Here is a 20,382-nt window from a genome sequence, read left to right on the forward strand (position 1 = left end):
AAATAATGGCAATCCAGATTCCAGTTATGTTGGGAGTATTATCTACATCAGGCAGAAGCTGGTTTGGATACTGCATTCCCCTTTTCAATCATTTTCCCACTGCTGCAGCTAATATTCCTACTGATCTTCCCCCACATTCCCAGCACATTCCTACTGGCCTGCTCAACCTCTTCTTAGTACTTTCTCACATTCTGCCTTTCATTCCCAGGGTTTTCTTGTTGGCCCATCCAACTCCCATTTTTCGAACCTCTTCCCATAAATGCTATCGTAACAGTCTTGGCAAAATGATCTACTGATAGTTTATTTAAAGGTCTCTTACCTGATTGGCTGACAGAAGAACCGGTCCCAAGGACAAGCTGGGATGGTAAGGAATCGTGGCACCTTTTGGGGGTGACTGGAGGAAATCAGAAGGAAGTATCACTGCACAATTATATCTTTCCGTACCCCAAACTGATTTCTGATGCCAACAGGCACTGCCTTCTCTCATACAACAGGCATTCTGGCATTACATCAAGAGGGGATATTTTTAGCTAACTCCCATTTGGTTATGCTGAGTAATTTCAGACATGGGCAGGATATGAAAAGTAAAAGATCACCTTTGATCATGTTTAGTCTCTTGCCCCTATTTAGACAATTAAAAGAAGAGAATACAAGAGAGTAAGAAAAATTGCTACTTATTCTATATCCTTTGGGAAGGAAATTGACACGGCTATCCAGCAAACTGGAGATTTTGATGAATCAAAACTATTCCAAGATTTCTGCTAAGGAAATCATCTTCCCCTGTGCAATCAAGGTGGGAGAAGTTTCCCAGGCAAACAACTCAGAAAGGGAGCACCAGATTGGTGTTCAGAAGGTCAGGCATTACCGAGAAAGATTCCTGCCTGAAATCCTAAAGCACAGTATCTAGAAGAGGGTACTTGATACTTAACTCATTTAAATGTCTGACTCAACAGTTATGTAAATGCCCTTTTTTGCTTGCTTGCTTGCTTGCTTTCCTAAGAAATAGATCTGTCAACTGAAAATAGGACTTACAGTAATGTGCTAGAGGTATACTTAAATCTTTCTTTATAGACCATCTGATCAATCAAATCGCTACCCCCAATAGAAAAGAAAGGTTCGGGAATGTTCATCTTTTCTCCTTAGAGTAGAAAAGCAGGTAGACAGCAGGCGTGCTTTCCTTCCTTCCTTCCATTCATCCTTCCTTCTCTCCTTCCCTCACATTTACCGTATTTCCCCCAAAATAAGACCTTAGTGGAAAATAAGCCCTAGCTTGATTTTTTCCAGGATGCTTGTAATATAAGCCCTATCCCAAAAATAAGCCCCAGTTAAAATCGTCAGGCAGACACATTTAGTACCATATTTCCTCAAAAATAAGACCTAACCAGAAAATAAACACTAATGCGTCTTTTCAAGCAAAAATTAATATAAGACCTGGTCTTATTTTCGGGGGAATATGGTAGCTGTTCATCTTACAGCCAACTCTGGGCAACTCACAATACACATGCATTACTGCCACCGCTGTTCATTTAAAATTATATCTGCAATGGAGGGGGAGGTTTTTTGTATCCACAGTGGCCAAACAGGAAAAAAAAATCAGAATGGCACTCCAAACAGATAAAAGGTTTTGAAGTACCCAAGGAGTGCCTCTGAACTCAAAGTCCCCACTTCTCCACAAAGGAGCAGAGTGTTATCCTCGCCCGACACATGAGAGTAAACAAAATCTGTACCTCCAGTATAACTGCACAGATCTGTCGCACACATTGGATGATGGCATCTGGTACCCCAGAGACGGTTACAGCCCTTTCAGTGGAATTGGGCAGAAGGTCTCCAGCCACCTGGACCTGAGCACCTGTTGTCTGGAATGAACAAATGCTCTGTTTTTCTCAGCAGCCTCTACTTGCATGGAGCTAGGTCAAGAACATTTTGTAATCCCGTGAGATTATTATGGCATTGTTGAAGGAGCTAATTTATTCAGAGATCTAAATGTTTCCTGTGATACCTCTTCCCCGACATAGCTATGACTTCTCATACAAACAAAATATTTCATTTGACTTTACACAAAGAAATGCAAATGAAAAAAAAAAGTTGTCAATTTAGTTTCAGTTTTTATTTAACAAGAAAGAGGTGTGCAAGCTGGCTTCTGAGATTTAAGCCATTCGCTCTGGGAGTATTCACATCAATAGCAATGAAACTAGAAAGGGAAAAAAGTTAAGGCACAAAAAAATAAAGAAAGTAACAGTAATGCTCAAGTGAACAAGATATGATCATTGAAGTTCTCTACCTCTCGGATTTCCTTTATTTTGGCTCCACCTTTGCCGATGAGTGAGCCACACTGGCTAGCTGGGATGACCAGCCTCAGTGTTACGGGTGGTTTGGAGATGGTGCCTCCATTGGTTGCTCCATTTCCCAAATCCTGAAATAAAAGAATTTGTATTCAATTCAAGTGCAAAGGGATCCTTTCAAAGCCACATTTAGTTATTGTTAGTATGCAGCATTTTGTGTTAGAACGCCCCTTATAGGATAAAAAAATAAATAAATCCTAAGAATCTAGTTCTTCTAATTTCTAAGATCCACTGTTTGATGGTATTCAGGTTTGTTTGTCTGTTTGCATGCTGCATTCCTAATAATATTCTGTCTTGATTTTTTTTTAAATCAGAGATACAATTCGGTGAGATATAAATACAGTGACATCGCCTCCACTGGCTTTAATATGGTCGTTTTGAATTCCTAGGGAAACTTAAACTATATATACCAAGAGAAGTACATTACGATAAATGGCTGTTTAACCTTAATCCTTTAGCAAGATACAGTACGTGCCAGAAAATTATCGAGACCTTTCCTGATTCAAAACGCAACTCCAAAACCAATGTTCTCAAAAATAAATTGCATGACTCCTTCTTTTTGGCAGGAACGGTATGAAATCTCACCATTTGATCATAGACGCAACAGCCATTGTAAGCTCTCAATAACTAGACATGGTTTATCTGGCCAATGCCAGCTTTCACTGGAAAGCTTCTAGCTTTATTGGAAAACTGATAAGATATTTTTAGTGCTACAATATACTTAATGTGAGCAAGTAAGACATGCTCTCTGGGAGCAACATGCAGCAGGCAGAGACTGGGGCTACTTCACCTCCTCCAGCTTGAAGGCAATCATGGAAACAGCTCTGAAAACAGCATCCGTGGAACCTGTAATGGTAGTGATCCTCTCAGGGCAGGATCCTTCTGAGATGGTAATCCGGGCAGTACTCTGAAGACACAGCAAAGCAGGAATAATCATGGAAAATACATTTTAAGTTTTCTAATTGTTTATAGAACGCTTCTATCAAGCGCACAAAATGTTTCATAAACATCCCAATAGTCTGCCAAGTTAGCTGACCGCTATCTGCATACTGAAGATGTGGCTGAGAAACAGAAGAGATAGGCCCTGTCTGTTTGGGGAGCCTAGTCTGAATTTAAATTAGAAGCAAGGACTTCACGGCTCGCATCTCTTTTTCTCATCCCTGCATTTCTCTGAGAGGAATCTGCTAGTGTCGTGGTTAAGGCAGCAGGCTAGAAACCATGACGCTGTGTATTCTCTTCCCACCTTGGGCACAAAGTCACCTTGGGTCACTCTCTTTCTCTCAGCCCTAAGGAGACAAGGGCAAACACTTCTGAAAAATCTTGCTGAAAAAAACTGCAAGGACTTGTCCAGGAAATCCCTAAAAATTGGACACAACTGAACAGAGTAAAAATAAATCTGCTCCTTGAGAATCAAATCCTCTCATTTCAAGAGAGGATAAATTCAAACATCAATGGTCTTCATACCTATAGTACTATTATTGCATCATAGAATGTAGTAATATATTTAATACAGATAATAAATTCTGTTTCGTTTCTGTTTTTCAGTCCTGTTCTCATGAAGTCTTTTGCATTGTGAGCTTAACCTAGATTAATACTAAAATAAAACTGGCACATCCAACAGTGTCAGTTAATTGTCAATAGAGACATGATGTAAAGCTTCAAAAAAAAAATGGCACAGCAATGTTGGAAGGAAAGAGCGCCATCATTGAGCAGGTTCATGCAGTAGAGTATTAAAGCATCTCTGAGGATTCTGTAGAGATTCTCAGTCATTCAGGTCATGCTTGTCCCAAAGGTGCTTTTTCAGGAGGCAACTGGACTTCCTTGTTTTTTCTTTGAAGACGTTTTACTTCTCATCCAAGAAGCTTCTTCAGCTCTGACAGGATAGTGGGAATAGTTGTCTGCAAGGAATATAAATCCTTCCGTTCCACAGTATCCTGTCAGAGCTGAAGAAGCTTCTTGGATGAGAAGCGAAACGCCTTCAAAGAAGAAACAAGATAGTCCAGTTGCCTCCTGAAAAAGCACCTTTGGGACACCTCTGAGGGTAGAAATACTGACCTCATCTAGTAGTGTTTAAGTTTATTCAATGACAATGAAGAGGTAGAGGGAAGTGTATTCATTATTTCAGAATCTACTGTAGAATAATTATGAATTACATTTAGAAAAATAGTGGCCACAAGTAGGTTGATCCTACTTTCTGTCTCTCCATATTTCCTAGCACTTTCCTCTTGATCCTCATTCTGCCTCCCTACTTTCTCCCAACAGATTTTTGCTTTTCGCTTAGAAATTCATCCAGCTAGAACTATTAAGTAGATAGCTTCTTCCCATCCTCAGCAACTTTAACATGAGTGGATTTCAACTCCCAGATTGGTTAGCTGGGGAATTCTGGGAGTTGAAGTCCACACATTTTAAAATTGCTGAATTTGAGAAACACTGGAATAGCAGATCACCTGTATTTGGCCTATTTCCCCCATGATGCCTACCTGTTCTCGTATCTTCTTCACAGTCTCTCCTTTCTGTAGGATTAAGGACAATAAAGACAATTAGTTTTAGAATGTAGAGGAAAGGAATTTTGAAAGCACAGAGTGACCTACATCGATCTTACCTTGCCTATGATACTGCCAACTTCCTGCAGAGACAAGAGAAATTGGGTTAGAAGAGATACCCGAATCTGTAAGAGTCTAGCAATGCCCGAACACATACTTTTGGCTGGAAAACAAGAAAGCAATCACACACACCTTCTCAAAAAAAAAAGTAAAGGTCATTCATGATTTGACAAATTAAATGAAAGGGTTATTCTTCCTTTTATGATCATTCTTTTTCTTCTCCTTCACTATTAGATCTTTTAAAAAACTTAATGTTGGATTTGTATTACTCTTGTCACCTTGGCAATTTAACCCACTATTTTGCTTTAACTGATTAATTCATGACTGCACCTCAAGTATCTCTGCAGAGTACTAAAAAAAACATACTATAGGTTGGAGAGAATATTTCAAACTCCCATGCAAATTTGGAACAGTACCACACCACTTTAATATTGGGATGTGCAAAATAACACTTCCCTGCCATTCAAATGACCATTCTGCCCCGTGCAAGATTTGTTACTGACAACGCAGAGACCGAGACTGAAGCCTAATATGGCAGTTCTAATGTAGTTACCTTTCCGTGCATAAGCATCCGGAGAGTGAGAGTAATGCTGAGTTCCGTTTCATCCAATCCGTTATCTGAGCCACTCATCCTATCTGGTGATGCCACGCTGTAGGAATGCATGGATTTGCTTCTAAGGAAAATCAGCACCCTGGCTTAGAAGGTGTTGAAGTCGGCAAATCTGCAGATGGGCAAAGAAAAATAATTTCAGAAAGTCTCATATGGTACCTTGCTTGTAAATCAGCCCCTTAAGTTGGAGAGGTAAGGACAATTAGTATTTTATTGATGTATTGTTTATAAAATGTACTGGCCACCCATCTTACTATAGGGTAACTCTGGGAGGCTTACAGTTACATCTTAGTTAAAGTGTAACATATTGAAATCAAACCTTACAACCAAAGACACATGGAGAGGGTGGGTATGGAGTGGGGAGAGAGATGGGATCTCTCATTACTCAATCAATCACCTCCTTTGCGCTGATCCCACACTGGGGCCCCAAGCCTACTGGCACATTTTCTTACAAAATGATAGGCGGGTTGGGGCCAACCTCACATCGGAGGGAAAGATGTTCCAGAGGGCAGGAGCAACAGCAGAGAAGGCCCTCCTCCTGGACCATGCCAGCCGGAATACTCGGGCTGACGGGACCCGTAGCATGCCTCCTCTCCTGGTACGAGTGGAGTGGGCTAATCCCAATGGTGTCAGATTTGGGTTAATGTCAGGGTTCCAAGTAACACCCCCAATGAAAGAAGACTCTTGAGTTTTCTCAAAGTTCCATTTTATTAGAGATGCCATATTGGCACATCTGGGAAACCCTGAATCTGAAAGCTTCCAGGTTTTCTCTACCCAAACCAAAGTTCAATTCCCTGCCCAGCACCCAAATGTCCATCACATGGTCCAATTAGGCACCGTCCCAACTGGAGATGCTTCCCAGTCACACTACTCCAGTTGCAGGGCAAGGTATCTTTGATTCTCTGAGAAAGGAATGTTATTTAGACTATATATCTGCCATACCTGATATAATTCCCCCCTCCCATTTTCCCACAGCATTAATTGTGGCAGGCCTGAAGGCCCAATGCAAAAGATGGCTTCCAGGCCTGACAAATGGGATGAGAAGTAACCCGGACCCATGCCCTGAAGTATGGCCTTTAAGGTGATTACCAACACCTTGATTTGTACCTGGAAGCAGACTAGTAATCAGTGCAGGTCGCGGAGCAGTGTTATTGCAGGAGCCATTTTGGGGGGGGGGAACTATCTGTGCTTCCACTCTGCATCAGCTATAGCTTTCAAATGCTCTTCAAGGGTAGCCCCATGTAGAGTACATTACAATAGTCCAGTTGTGAGATAACTAGGGACTGAATGACTGAGTGCAGGGAATCCTGCTCCAGGAAAGACTGCAACTGGCACACAGCAACAAGTTGTGCAAAGGCTCTCCTAGCCATGATCGCCACCTGTTCCTTCAACAGGAGTTGCAAATCCAGGAGAACCCCCAAGCTGCAGACTGTGTCTTTCTGGAGCAGTGCCACCCCATCCAGAGTCAAAGATGACAAAGTTCCAGATTCCAGAGCCCTGCAAATCCAAAGCCATTTGCTCTTACCAAGGTTCAGTCAAATGTTAGTAAGAAGGGGTTGGCTTTTATGCAACATCCCTTGATACTCCTGTCTCAGAGCATCTGGAAAATAATGATAATGGTGATGAAGGGAAACATCCCATAAGCAAATATGGCTTATTTAGCCATTAGGAAGGAGAAAACGAATGGAAACACACAGGTATCTAAATCTGATCTGTGAAATATTATAATCCATGTACATCAAAAACAATACACAGTAGTGAAGGCAACTGCAGGGTGAATAGTCATAGAGGTCATATTTATTCAAGTACATACATATGGAACTGCATTCATCCACCAACACATATTTACCAACCTACCAGATAAACAGGTAGCAGTCACAAATATGGTTGTTTGGTTTTGACCTCATATGGTATGTGAATACAGATATAATTTGTAAAACATGCTTTATGACTTGGCATTATGGATGAACCATGTCACTTCGCTTTTTTTTTCTACAAACCAGAATAACTGTTTATGCAAGTAGGACAAGTTTTTACTCCGAATGTATCTTGAAGAGGAAGAGTCTATAGAATTATTTGTATCTGCAGATGGATCAGGGAAGGTTGATTATGAGGATCGTCTAATTCTTATGTGCAGCTCAACCATTCCTTCCTATCCTCCTTGCTCCAGAAATAATATTGATCTATCTATGCCTCCCTGATAGGAAAGGAATGGTAATTTTTCATAGCTGAAAGCAAACGTTACGAAGTTAAACTGTGGACAATACATCTAAAGATACATTTCCTCCTTGATTGAGATCCTTCTTTTCCCGGCAATCATCCACGCATAAAAACCAAAGCAGAAGAAACTGATTATTCTGGTTAGCAATGAGAGCCCCCCCCCCCAAAAAAAAAGATTTTAAATTTATGATTGCAAGTGTTTCTATATGCACAAATCTCTACTTAGATAAGATGGCACTTGGCTCCAGATATCTATCATAACTCAATGACAAAAATCAAGTGACCTGTTTATTGATATATCAGCTTTATGCTGAGGTCCTCCAGATGTATTGCAGTTCAACTTCCATAATCCCTCTGCTGACCGTGCTATCTGGGGAATTATAAGAAGCGCCAGGTTGGAGGAAGATTAATATAAATGCATAGATGATAGACATACAGAAAGGAACAACTATATGCACTCAGTTTCAGCTTTACCAAAATGATTGTTATGAGAAATGGCCTGAAAAAAGAATTTATATATTGCAAAGATTCCTAGTGGTTGCCTCATCTCATCTCATCTTTGTCCTAATACTTTTATGTATCATATTGGAGTTATGCATGGCTAACTCTATTGCAATGTCACAGATGGATCTCACAACAATGGTATTACAATTACACAGCCCTTAGTTGCAAGGCAATGCTGGATATTTATTTTTTTCTCAAAATACTTATCTTGCTTTGTCTTTCTAAGACATCAGAATCTCCACAAATATTTTTGTCTCACTTTAAGAATAAGTCTCTCTCTCTCTCTCTCTCTCTCTCTCTCTCTCTCTCTCTCTCTCTCTCTCTCGATATATCAAAATATATATCAAAAACTTCCCTTAAATTCAATTTATAGGATAAACTGAATACAAGTAAATGCTGGGGAGAGGCTGTTAAGAGAGAGAAAACATTTGCAGAGATTGATGCAGGTTTTGGCATGGAATCAAGAAATGGTACTCTTTTTTTCTTCACTATTTCTTTACAGCTTAATGGAAGGCATTGGAAGAGCTGCTAAGTGGTCATCTTTCATATATTTGATTGCTTGCTAATGCTTAGTGATTTTTCTTCCAGTGGCCCCAGCCAAGCCCGCCTACCAACAAGGGTGGGGCATCTGCCAATGTTCTGCTGCTGTAGATGAGAAAACCGTTTGTCAACTGCCATGTGGCTAGCAAGAGGGAAAAAGATCTGAACTGCTACAGAAAGGCCCCTTAAGAGGCTCAGCCCAGTAGTGCTTGCTGTTAGGAAAACTGATGCTACTTCAGAGATTGATGCCGTCTGTCTGTCTGGGTGCCTGTCTGCTTCCACATGATCAATACATAAATAGGAAAATATTACTAATTTACTCAAAGTCTTGGCAGTCATCTAGAATTTGGGATGTATGTGTGTAGTGTGTACCAAGTATGGTTCAAAAGCTTTTTTCCCCCTTTTGGAAACATCCTATATATTATCAGTGAGAAGAGAGTGAGAAAAAGAGAGAGAGAGAGAAAGAAAGAAAGAGAGAGAGAGAGAGAAAAGAGAGAGAGAGAGACTGCAGAAGGACAAAAGATTTAGCATTTCTCCAGTCTGTGTTCTCAACCACAACAAAGCAACCAAGGGCTTAAAAATAGGACTGGGTATATGATAAAGGGCTATTTTGAAACTCCTGGCCTCAGAGACAATCCGGTTTGACATTACAGGGTTTTCCATATGACAATATACAGACAAAAACCCTCCCCAAGGAATTGTTTCAGGACCATCAGACTAAATCCTTCTGGGATTGGCCCTGTGAATAAGATCTCCAGAAATACAGTATGAATGTCATGATAAATAACAGTAAACAGTAGTAGATTTAGCCACATTAATGGAGTGTCTCTCAGGCAAATAATAAGCACTATGGCAAGTGCTGAGCTAACTCCAGATGGCCTCGGATTAGAAGAAACAGCCATGCTGGCTCAGGTCAAGCCAGTAGAACTGATAATGAGATGCCCTTGGGGAGTTTGTAAGTGAAACCACCCGAGTCCCATAATGCTCTTCTTTTTTCTTATTGCATCAACTACTATGCTGGGGCCATCACGTAAAACTATTAAGGTTAGTAATAGTTGGTCTTAACTTTATGAATCTCCCTCTTAATCCTTTCAGAAGTGGGTGGATGGATGGATGGATGGATGACGTTACATTTAGAAGAGTGTTTCTTGAACTTGTCTCTGAACCCATTCCCACTTTTAAAAATTGTGGAGGACTCCCCCAAAGAACTTTTGATTATATTTATTAATATTTATTATATTAAGAAATTAAATTTGACACATTCACTCTCCTGCAACTTCTCACCATTGTTTGATGGGATTTTAATATTGTATATTTCAATGTGGGCTGGCAATAATTCTGATTTCACAGATCCCTGAGGGTATCTTGGGGGACTCCTAAGGGTTCTAGGATCTAACTGAAGAAACACTGATCTAGAAATAGCAAAATCCATGAGGAAGCATTGCTTTAATCTGCTCCGAATTTCCTATCATTCAGTTCAATTGAATGACCCATATCAAGTTCAATGAGAGGAGGAAAAAAAAACCTTTCTATTCACTTTCTGATTGGACTGCATTTCATAAGCCTTTCTCATACCCCCTCCCCATTACCTCTTTTCTAAACCACTGATGGATCTAAATGCTCGCTCCTAATTTTGCAACTGAGACCTCCAACTGTCCTGTGATTTACAATAAGTAGAATAAATCTGCTTATTTGTTTATTTCTGAGTTCAAAAAAAAGGTCTTATAAGGCTTCCTATGCTCATAAGATAGTATACTATACTCCAAGTCATAATGATGTGAAAGTTCCTTAAATTAAAACCACATAACATCATCTTAAAGTGAGTTGTTACAATCAGTCAAGCATTGAAATTACTTAGGAGGAAGTTGCTCTGAGTACAATGCAGAGAATCAGACTGCAAAGTAAATTAATTGTTTGAATTCAAATGTACTGAGCTGTCATCTTGTTTTAAAGCAGAGCTTTTATTTTTAAAGACATCTCCCTTTTCTTAGAAATACTTCCTGCCAAGCTCAGAAAGACTAAGGTCTCATTATCTTTTTTAAAAGCACTTGAAAAACCCTTTACATGTATTTATCTGCAAAGGAGATAGGTTACAATTAATGCTGTAGTACTATTATAGCCTTTGCATAGATCATAATATCTCTGTACTTTTACATTTAATCTCTATGTTTAAAGTAATACGCCATTACAGTCTTTTCGTAAATCCAAGGGTACATTTACAAAATGTGTAATAATATCATTTTTTAGCAGACCTTGTAAAGCTGGCATTTTTTTTACATGTTTTGTCTTACAAGCTTCATTCCGTTTGGGAGCTTTAGAAATGGTAACAAATATTTATAGAAGAAAGTGAAAAAAGGGGTCATTTATTTGCCCATTTAGCTGGCCACTTGCAAACCTTTAGGGGTTTTTTTTATACTAAGAAGTCTAATTAGAAGTTCAGAATGAGATGTCTTTTGCTACTCTCCTTTTGCTGGTGAATATTCTGAGAATTATTTTTATTACCGCAAGCCTAATAAATCATTCCGAGAAGGAACAATTAAAAACCTTCATAGACGTCGTCTCTACAATGCTGATATCAGGAAATAAAATGAGAACATTTACAGAATCCAGCTTAGGTCTTTAGGGACGTGGCACAAGCTAGATAAAAACAGCTTGGATTTTTAATCCTGATAAAACAAATATCAGGTGAAGAGAGCACTATTAATGAAAGTGGCTGATATTATAGTTCACCTGTCAATCAAACCCTGCTTTTCCACTACTAATCTATCTCTCAAATGAGCATATGTATTAGTCACATTCATGTTTTGTATTTTTAGACATACATTTAAGAGAGACTTTTAGCTAAAGAGATAGCAGGATGTCAATTTACATTCATTTTGCATTCTTTCCTTCCCCCACTTGATCTTCACAATTCACAATTATGCAAAACAGATGAAGCCAAAAAGTATTCCAAATGATCACCTTGAGTGTCCTGGTTTATTAAGGTTCACTTGATCCAGTTCCCTCTCTTTCAGATCCAATAATCTTATTTACTAACCATACTGGTTTCTAGTATCTTCAGACCGATCTTTATTTTCTGGATATACATGCTTACTTCCACAGGAGCATAGAAAGAAAATAATACATATTGTTTTTAATTATTTTCTTTAATTAGCATAGAAATGGTTTAATTGCACTCCTAAGTGCACGCATACAGTAACAGTTTACAGTTTGCAAGAAAGAGTGTGCATTTGGGGAACGGAGAACATTATTATGGATAATGGAATAGGTTCTTGGATTATGACTTGGGTAGTGTTAGTCAGTTTCTGTTGAAAGAGGCTAAAAATACAACTACATTAAAGAAGATAAACTATCAGTGGTGATGCATAATTCTTATAATGTAAGCAAAAGATGAAATCTTTGATCAAGAAAGAAGTGGCACACAAATTGAGAACTGGGACATCAAGAGGATTCTTTTCATACACCAGATTTTCTCCATGCTCCTGTTTATTGGGCTACTGCTTCCAATGAACAAATATTAAATAAAGCAAAGTTTACAGTAAGTGTGTGCGTGATGAAGACTCTGATCTAGGCAAAATAATAGCTGCAAAAAGTTGGATGGCCATTAAATTATTTCTTTTCTGCCATCTAATGGGTGCCCTGATTTTTGCAGATCAGATCTTGAATGAGATGCCAAACTTAATAATGAATGTACTGAACAGAACATTTCTCCATTATTAAAAGCTAAATAAAAAATAGCCTCACCACCATGGTCTCACAAATAGCCATTACGCAAGGAGATTAATTAGTGAAGGTTCTGGGGGTTTTGTGTGCCTTGAATACTATTCATTTCAAAGAATACTAACTTTTATAATTATGGGAAGGGTGACTACATTTGCTTCTTACGGCATGGAAATTCTGGCCCCCAATGTAGCCACTGCATTTGTTTTCCATTGTTTGCGATCAAAGGCCATATCAAAGTCCATATCAAAGATATCAGAGATTGGAATCTGGAAAAGGATATTCTTACTGTATCTGCAGGAACAACTTACCCCTTGAAATCAGATGTGCTCTCATCCTCATATTGTTTAGAAAAATAGTTAACAATTTTCTTCTGGACACCATTTGGTCTGGAAAAATATACATACCAACAGCCAAGTTTTTTTTTTACAATGCATTATTTATATATGTTTTATATATTGTAGACCATGTAGATTTGTATGAATGGAGTCATATTAAGATCCCCCATCCATCAAGAAAGCCGGCAAGAGGGGGGTGCTCTGATGTGAGTACTCCCTACTACGGGCTTCCCTCCTGGGAATCAACTTGATCCTGACGCGGCCTTTCTCCCCCCTCCCCCCCAATTGTTTGGAAACTTGCTTAGACCTGACAAGTTTGAAAAGCCTTGGGGACTGAAGATGCCATGGAATACATTATCTTGTCTTAGGTCAGAAGTGGTGCTGTGCTTCGTGGAATGGATTTGTTACCAAGTTTACTAGTATTTTGCAAGTCATGCTATTGTTCGACTTTGGAAGCTGCTTAGGGCCAGCCATAAAAGTCACCATGGTAAATAGATGGCTAATGTGTGTGTTTTTCAGGATATAGTCATTACTTCTTTGTTTGTTTATTATGGAAGCAACTTCAGGCGGTTTACAATCAATTAAAAACAATAGGATGAAACATTTAAAAACATTAAAATAATAAATATTACCACTAAGGTTGAGTTTAATATGTACAAGGAGTTGGTTTAAGTTTTCTATCCCTGTGCAGAGGAGCTTTCTCTCTTTCCGAGTTGTGTTTCATCCTGTTGTTGCAAATGTTTTTCTTAATTCCCTGCTCACTTTTTGGAGCCAGAAAGAAGGAAAAATATCCCCCCCCCCCCCCGTCCTCCACAAAACCACAAAAGAACTGGATTGTTGCTCAGCCAAGAAAGTAGAAAATCATCTGATGGCTAGTGGTGATGAATTTCCCATCCCTTTCTTCTAATTATCCCCATTATTTCCAAATTCTTGATCAAGGTTTAAAGTAAGTAATAGGAAATTACTTGATGAGCTATTTGAGGGTTAGTGAATACAGTAGAGAAATCACAGGAAGAAAAGAAACAAATTGAAGTGTTTGGAATGCCTTGTGGATGTAAGAAAATGTTGGGGCTGTTCACTCCCTTTCTCCTAAAGAAATGTTTTATGGTTACTATGAGTGCTGGTAAAGTTGACTTTGTTTCTTTATATCAGGTTCTAACCCGAACTGTGCCCTCTAATTTATCAGATTCCAATCTGTGTCATTTAAGCTGTTCTATAGTCACGTGTATTTTTTATAGAAGTAAAGCAAGTGTCAAAAGTCATGATCACATATTTGTAGAAAATAAGATTTCAGATGTTGCAAACTAAAGCCTCACCATGCACACGGTCCTATTACATCCTTTTGCTTGAAATTATTTATATTAAAATTGCACGAATGTAATTCTTACTCTTTTTAATTGAAAATATGACTTTTGCTAATTTCTATGCAGAAATAAAAGCTTTGCCACTCTATCAGGTAGGAAGCAGGGGTAAGATAAGTGATGGAAAGGCAATCTAGAAGTTTTACTTTTTTTAAAAAAATTGTTTATGTACATTGCTGTTTAACACAATGGTATGCATTTTTATTGACTTTATCTATTTGCTAAATTTATGCCGGGAGGCTACTCTACGGAACTTTCATAGAGTTCATTCCCAAACAAAAATGCATAGAAATACTGTTTTAGAATTACACTGAAAGATAACAAAGAAATGCAATAAACATATGTATATTTATTTGGTTCCATTTATACTACATGCCCGCCCAACTCCCATTTTTACAGCCATCTTCAATACAATATATAATTTAGACTGCAGTGTTCCCACTGGAAATAGTCTATGATAAAGTAGCTTGTAACCTGGGACATATATTTTCCCATGTTTGCCATTCTTTTGCTTCTGAGTTTGTGAATATATCATTTGCAAGATATATACTAGGAACACCAAGCATTAGTCTGCATACATTTTCTCTATGCCTCTATTTCCTTTCCATTTCAGGTTGGCACTACCATTAATAGACGAGACTGGTGCTTTGCCAAGTGGAAGATGGCAATGGATGGACTTAGATGTGCCCAAGTGCTGGATCTGCCTAGTATCTTCAGAGATGGGAGCTCACATCCCTGCTCAAGCTGGCAAGTGAAATTTTAGCCTACCCCTTTCTTTAAAGAAATTAGTACACATGGATGCCAAATAATTTTCCAATTCAATCCGCGATAAGGCTTCCCCATGTCTACTTAGCCTTTTGTTGCTGTTTTTATTGGTTTTGCATGAAATGAATCCATTCCTCAATCTCAGCTCCCCCCTTCTATCTTCTCTGTGGAAAAACCTTTCCCATTCCAAAATGTCCATGCTCAATTCATGTTTGCCTGGTAATCCACATTCAAACCAGTACTGCCCTCTATGTAACCTTTGCCATGCTGTCTCAATCCCACTCTTACTCCTCACACTCTGGCACACTCTGGACAATGTACTTCCCACCTTGACCTGATTTCATAGATATCGTTTTTCTGGGGAACTAGGGATTCCAAAGCTTTAGGTTGGTGATTATGATGATTTCCTCTTTGATTACCTAAGATAAATAATATTAAATCCCTCCTGAAAATCCAAAAGTAAAGCAGGATGAAAATGCTAGTTAACCCTGGGATGAGGCGAGAAGGCAACAGCTGTGTAAATGCAACCGTGGTCACCACCTCCCTTCTGATCTCTCAGCTGTCCCAGGCGGCAACTGTCTTATCAAAGAGTTTTAAGGGGCTTACTTAGACTCCACTGCCTTTATTCTTGCCTGGCAGATTGAGTGTCAGAAAAACCTGGGGCTTTGTTTGGAAGGGCAAGTTATGGCAGGCTGGACAACTATAGTCAAACCATCAGACTTCTTCTACCTTCTAAAGAAGGGAGCCCAGCATGCCACTCCTGTGCGGTAAGACTTTAGAAAAAAGATTAGAAAAGTGAAGTCATGGGGTGGGGGCACAGAGCCATGGAGAGAAGGATAGAGCTACCATTGCTTCCAGACACAAGTTTGGTCACGGAAGCGCAAGTCTTACTTTGCTTCTCCTTCAGCAGACACAGACAGGAACACACACACACACACCTCAAATGAAGAGAAAGATCCCATTTGTAGTCTACTAATTTAAAAAAATGAGATGTTGGTTTTCTTCCCTTTGTTTATAGAGTCCATATTTTAAAGAACAAACACATCTTAATGTGCAATTTGATATATAGTGTGTGGGTTTTGTGTTTTCTGGCTCAACATCACCCAGGTGGTTTTTCATGCCTAAGGCAGGATCAAAGCTCATGCTCTCCCGATTTAGTGTAGCGTAATGCCTTAACCACTACACCAAACATATATAAATAAATTAAAATTTAAAAACCATTCCCTTATTATCCCTATGTTCTGTCTTCCCCCATCTCCTATCCCCTACCAGAGAGCTGAGGGTTTTGCACAGGATCTTGCTATTCTTAGCACAGCTCTCTTCTGAATAAGAGAGCTCAAATGATCTTCCTGGGATCTGTTGGAGTCACTTGAGTCTAGGCTTGGGAGTCACAGTCCCGAGCGTTCCTACCACGACTGTAACCACTTCAGTCTTTACGCTCCACATCTTGTCTAGTTCCTCCTTCAAGCCCTGGTATTTCTCCGGCTTCTCACACTGCTTCCTGATGTGGCCAGTGCTTCAATACTATCTTTCGGCCTAATCCTTTGCCGTTACTGGAAAGGGCTGGACTAAATGTGCATATAATTTCAGCAAGTTAATTTTTGTGTTATTTTTGTTTCCTTTGCTTTGGTATTATGATGATTAATTAATTAAATAGGTATATGCTATTTTAAATTTGTTTTTGTATATTGTTTTCTGTGCATTTCTTTTTTTTTAAATGGCCAAGTTCACTTTTAATTTTATAAATAACAATCACAAATGGGACAACTGACTTACTTCAAAAAGTATTCGAATATATTTTGAACTTCCAGTGTTGTTCCTCCAGAGGAACATTACAAAATAAAATGCTTGTATTTTTATCAAGGTCAGTGCAAACTATTTCTCATGCAATAGCAAAAATCATTACTGTACAACTTCCCACAAATTCAGTAGGAAAAAACGGGCTAGGGGTGTGAATGCTTTGTGGTAACGCCCCTGGAATGCAAGTGGGAAAGGTCAGGATTGTGATATTATGGGATCTATGCTGTGATGTCACAATTTCATAGTTTTTTGGCATTGCAGTTTATAGTAAATGCCTATGATCAACTCTAATTTACTTGGCAACATATAATCTCAGTAAATATTTGCGTAGCTTTCAAAAAATAAGGACAATAGTTAGTTGGATACATTCCTGGTGATAAGCCTTTTGATCAATCATAGAATCGCTTTTCTTTAAATGTTAGATCTTATATAGATAAAGTTATGCTCTCAATCAGAGGAATTACTGGCAGCTAGGCTACATTTATGAAGTTTTTTTCAGGTATGTTTCTACATAACTGGCTATTACCAATAAACTCTTTCTCTAGTTTCTGTTTTCCAGGAGAAATCAAACCTTTGTTAAATCGCATGATGATTTTATTAATAATTTATTTCAAAGAAAAACCTATAACATTTAATTTTGTGTCTTTAACACAGGATGAGAAATCCTCTATTTCAGATGATGTTTTGAGCCAAACCAAACCACCTTGGACTATTATTTAAAATATTGTGATCAAAATGCTATGCAATTTTTATATGTGTTGTCACTGTGTCACTATGTAAATTTGCATATGTTTCCTTTCTTATCAGACATTTGGATTTCTAATGTTGTTGGCCTGACTCGCACAAGCACGAATCCAAAAACAACAGCCTGAAGATGGCAACTGGGACCTCACCAAAATGTTGCCAAGACAATCTCAATCTTACACAGGAAAAGACCCGAATACAACAAGACCAGCATACCTACACCCGTGAAAATCTATGAAAACAAATTATATATATAATTTTTTTGCTGATAAATAAATGGAGACTAGTATAGATCTATTTCGAGCTATTTAGCTCTCATCAGCTAGCCATACCCTTATCAGCTGAGCCAGGGGAATAATTAGATGTTTTGTCAAGGCACCTGGTATGCCCAAATATGGGAGGGAGCATACTGCTTCCCTTTTGACTTTCAGCTCATTAAAATTATATATATAATTTTATTGCACTCCACTATTATGCATTTTTATTCAAAGATTTTACACTGATCCAAGGGAGGCAGGCTGCTGGATGTGGGGATTGCAGCATTATGTGATAAAACTTGTCTGGACTGGGTCAAGCAGAAGCATGCTTGCTTACCAAATCAAGCCTCTTGTTTTGCAAAAAATGGTAAAAACAGTCAATGAAGATTATGCTATTACCCAGCAAAGGAGTCATATCTAGTCAAATAATGTTTACAAATTATGCAGGGCCAAAGATAATAACATTAGATGAAAGATGCCAAGAATCCTAGGGCTACACTCTAGACCAGGGATGTCAAACTCAAGGCCCGCTGGGTGCTTAGATCTGGCCCATGAGGCTGCCCTGGAAACAGTGAAGAACTGGCTCATGGTGCCTCTGCCAGCAAAAATGGAGCTCAGGAGGGTCACGTTGGCAGAGGGTTGCAGGAGGCCGTCACGACTGAATACGGAGCTTGGGAGCCCATTTTCCCTGGTAGAGTGCTCAGGCCACCACAGGTGCCACCGCAGGCGCCACCCCCCCCCCCCAGGTCAAACACAACCTTGATGCGGCCCTCAATGAAATCATGTTTGACACCCCTGGTCTAGACCATGAAGCTGAAAGAAAACCACTTAATAATTCAGTAAAGCTAAATAGGTGTGTCTGTGAAATCACCGCGAACCAAACTTGCCTTGAAAGATAACTTAATGCTATCCCTTGGCAGGATGAAAGATGCTGATCTCCTAGTCATAATATGGACACATTCATATGCTTCGCAATACCAAAAATGCTTCATTGTTTTTTCCCCCTATAATCTTGGAGTTTCCTAGCGGTCTCTCTAGGAAAAATTATTGCCAATATAATTAATAATTGGTTACTGAAGTGATTACATTTTTTTCAGCCAAAGCACTTAACTAAGACTTTTAAATGTCACTGATAGTTGCACTGCAGTTTTCTAGTGTTATCAGCTAAGAAGCCTTGTATCGGCAATGGAAAATGAATAAATTCCTTAGGCTGCATGAATTCTTATCTATTTGGGGGGGGGGGGGGGTTGTATAATAAGCCAACAACAGTATGAACTGAGAAAGTCAGTTGAATGATCCTCTAATTTCAACAATAGTTCATTAGCAACATTCATTTGAAGCAACTACCTAATTGTCCCTAATCACAAAGATAGCAATCGTACCAACAAAATTAAAAAGCTTACATAATTGTAATTTTAACAGAATGGAATGCCACCCGTAAATCATTTTCATGCTCAGTGCTTGATAATTTGTATCACATTCTCTGCCAAAAGTTCCAATCAGATTCGTCAAGTAGTGATTCTAGATTGCCTTCCTAAAGTTCTTGCAGACTTATGATTAATATAAGAGGTGTGATTAATATAAGATTGAAAAAAAATCCCTTGCTTTTCAATGAAGTAGATGTATACCATTCTTCAGCTGCTGATAATAGCCTGATCTGATGAAACATAAATAATTCATGGGTGAAGGATTGAACTTGACTCACTAGAACTTGTGACAAATCTTTTGCAGAATATATTCATCACCACCAGAGTTTCTATCAATAATTTAATAGTTAATTCTATAAAGTCTTCTCTGCTACTCCTTGAATATAACAAATTTATCCTCATGCTTAAAATAAAGATGATTTGGGATGGGGAAAAAAGAGAAAGACCTGGAGATAAATATTGTTTGTACTTGTTCCAAAAATTGTAACATAATTTTAAAAATGGTTTTGGGATTGTAGATATTAATTTCTGAATGTCATAGAAGAATGATACTGTAAATAGGCAAAGACTAATTCAAATTTTACCTATTGAATGCTATTTAAATTTCTAATAATATGAATGAAATGGTTTAACTGATAAATACAATGTCATCATATTTTATATTTGTATGTCTTCTTTCCATTATGCTTTTCTTTCTATATCCTTACCAGTGGTGGGATTCAAATTTTTTTTAGAATCTCTTCTGTAGGTGTGACCTGCTTTGTGGGAGTGGCTTGCTGGCCATGTGACTGGGTGTGAGTGGCTTGCCAGCTATGTGACCAGGTGGGAGTGGCTTGCCAGCCATGTGACTGAGTGGGAGTGGCTTGGCAGTCATGTGACTGGGTGGGCATGGCCAACTTGTAAAATGTGGTGAAACTCACTTAACAACGCTCTTGCTTAGCAACCAAAATGTTGGCTCAGAAACTCTGGCATTGAAGCATGCAAGTCTTAAAGCTGTCAAGTTACAAGACCTTTGCACCCCTAACCCTTTAGAAAAAAATACCCCAGGGGTGTTCAAACTTGACAGCTTTAAGACTTGTGGACTTCGACTCCCAGAATTCCTCCTCTCGCTCTTCATCTTGATGATGCGAGATGGGCGGGGGGAGGGAGCT

General features: G+C 38.8%; 1 protein-coding gene across 7 annotated transcripts in view; it reads right to left on the reverse strand.

Moving 5' to 3' along the window:
• PCBP4 (poly(rC) binding protein 4) overlaps positions 1–20,382 on the reverse strand; it is a 97,497-nt gene that overhangs the window by 66,824 nt on the left and 10,291 nt on the right. For 6 of the 7 annotated variants that reach the window (XM_081935666.1, XM_081935661.1, XM_081935662.1 and 3 more), the window contains 7 exons: positions 5,499–5,667; positions 4,945–4,968; positions 4,823–4,855; positions 3,133–3,249; positions 2,282–2,413; positions 1,728–1,856; positions 320–394 (listed from right to left, as the gene is read on the reverse strand). In XM_081935666.1, coding sequence (XP_081791792.1) covers positions 320–394; positions 1,728–1,856; positions 2,282–2,413; positions 3,133–3,249; positions 4,823–4,855; positions 4,945–4,968; positions 5,499–5,609 — 621 coding nt within the window. In that variant the 5' untranslated portion in view covers positions 5,610–5,667. Of the gene's footprint in view, positions 1–319; positions 395–1,727; positions 1,857–2,281; positions 2,414–3,132; positions 3,250–4,822; positions 4,856–4,944; positions 4,969–5,498; positions 5,668–8,059; positions 8,142–20,382 lie in introns of all 7 variants that reach the window. The other variant, XM_081935664.1, reaches the window with a different exon arrangement.

The sequence above is a fragment of the Natrix helvetica genome (genome assembly GCF_964273705.1).
Source record: "Natrix helvetica genome assembly, chromosome: 1".
NCBI classification, from domain to species: domain Eukaryota; kingdom Metazoa; phylum Chordata; class Lepidosauria; order Squamata; family Natricidae; genus Natrix; species Natrix helvetica.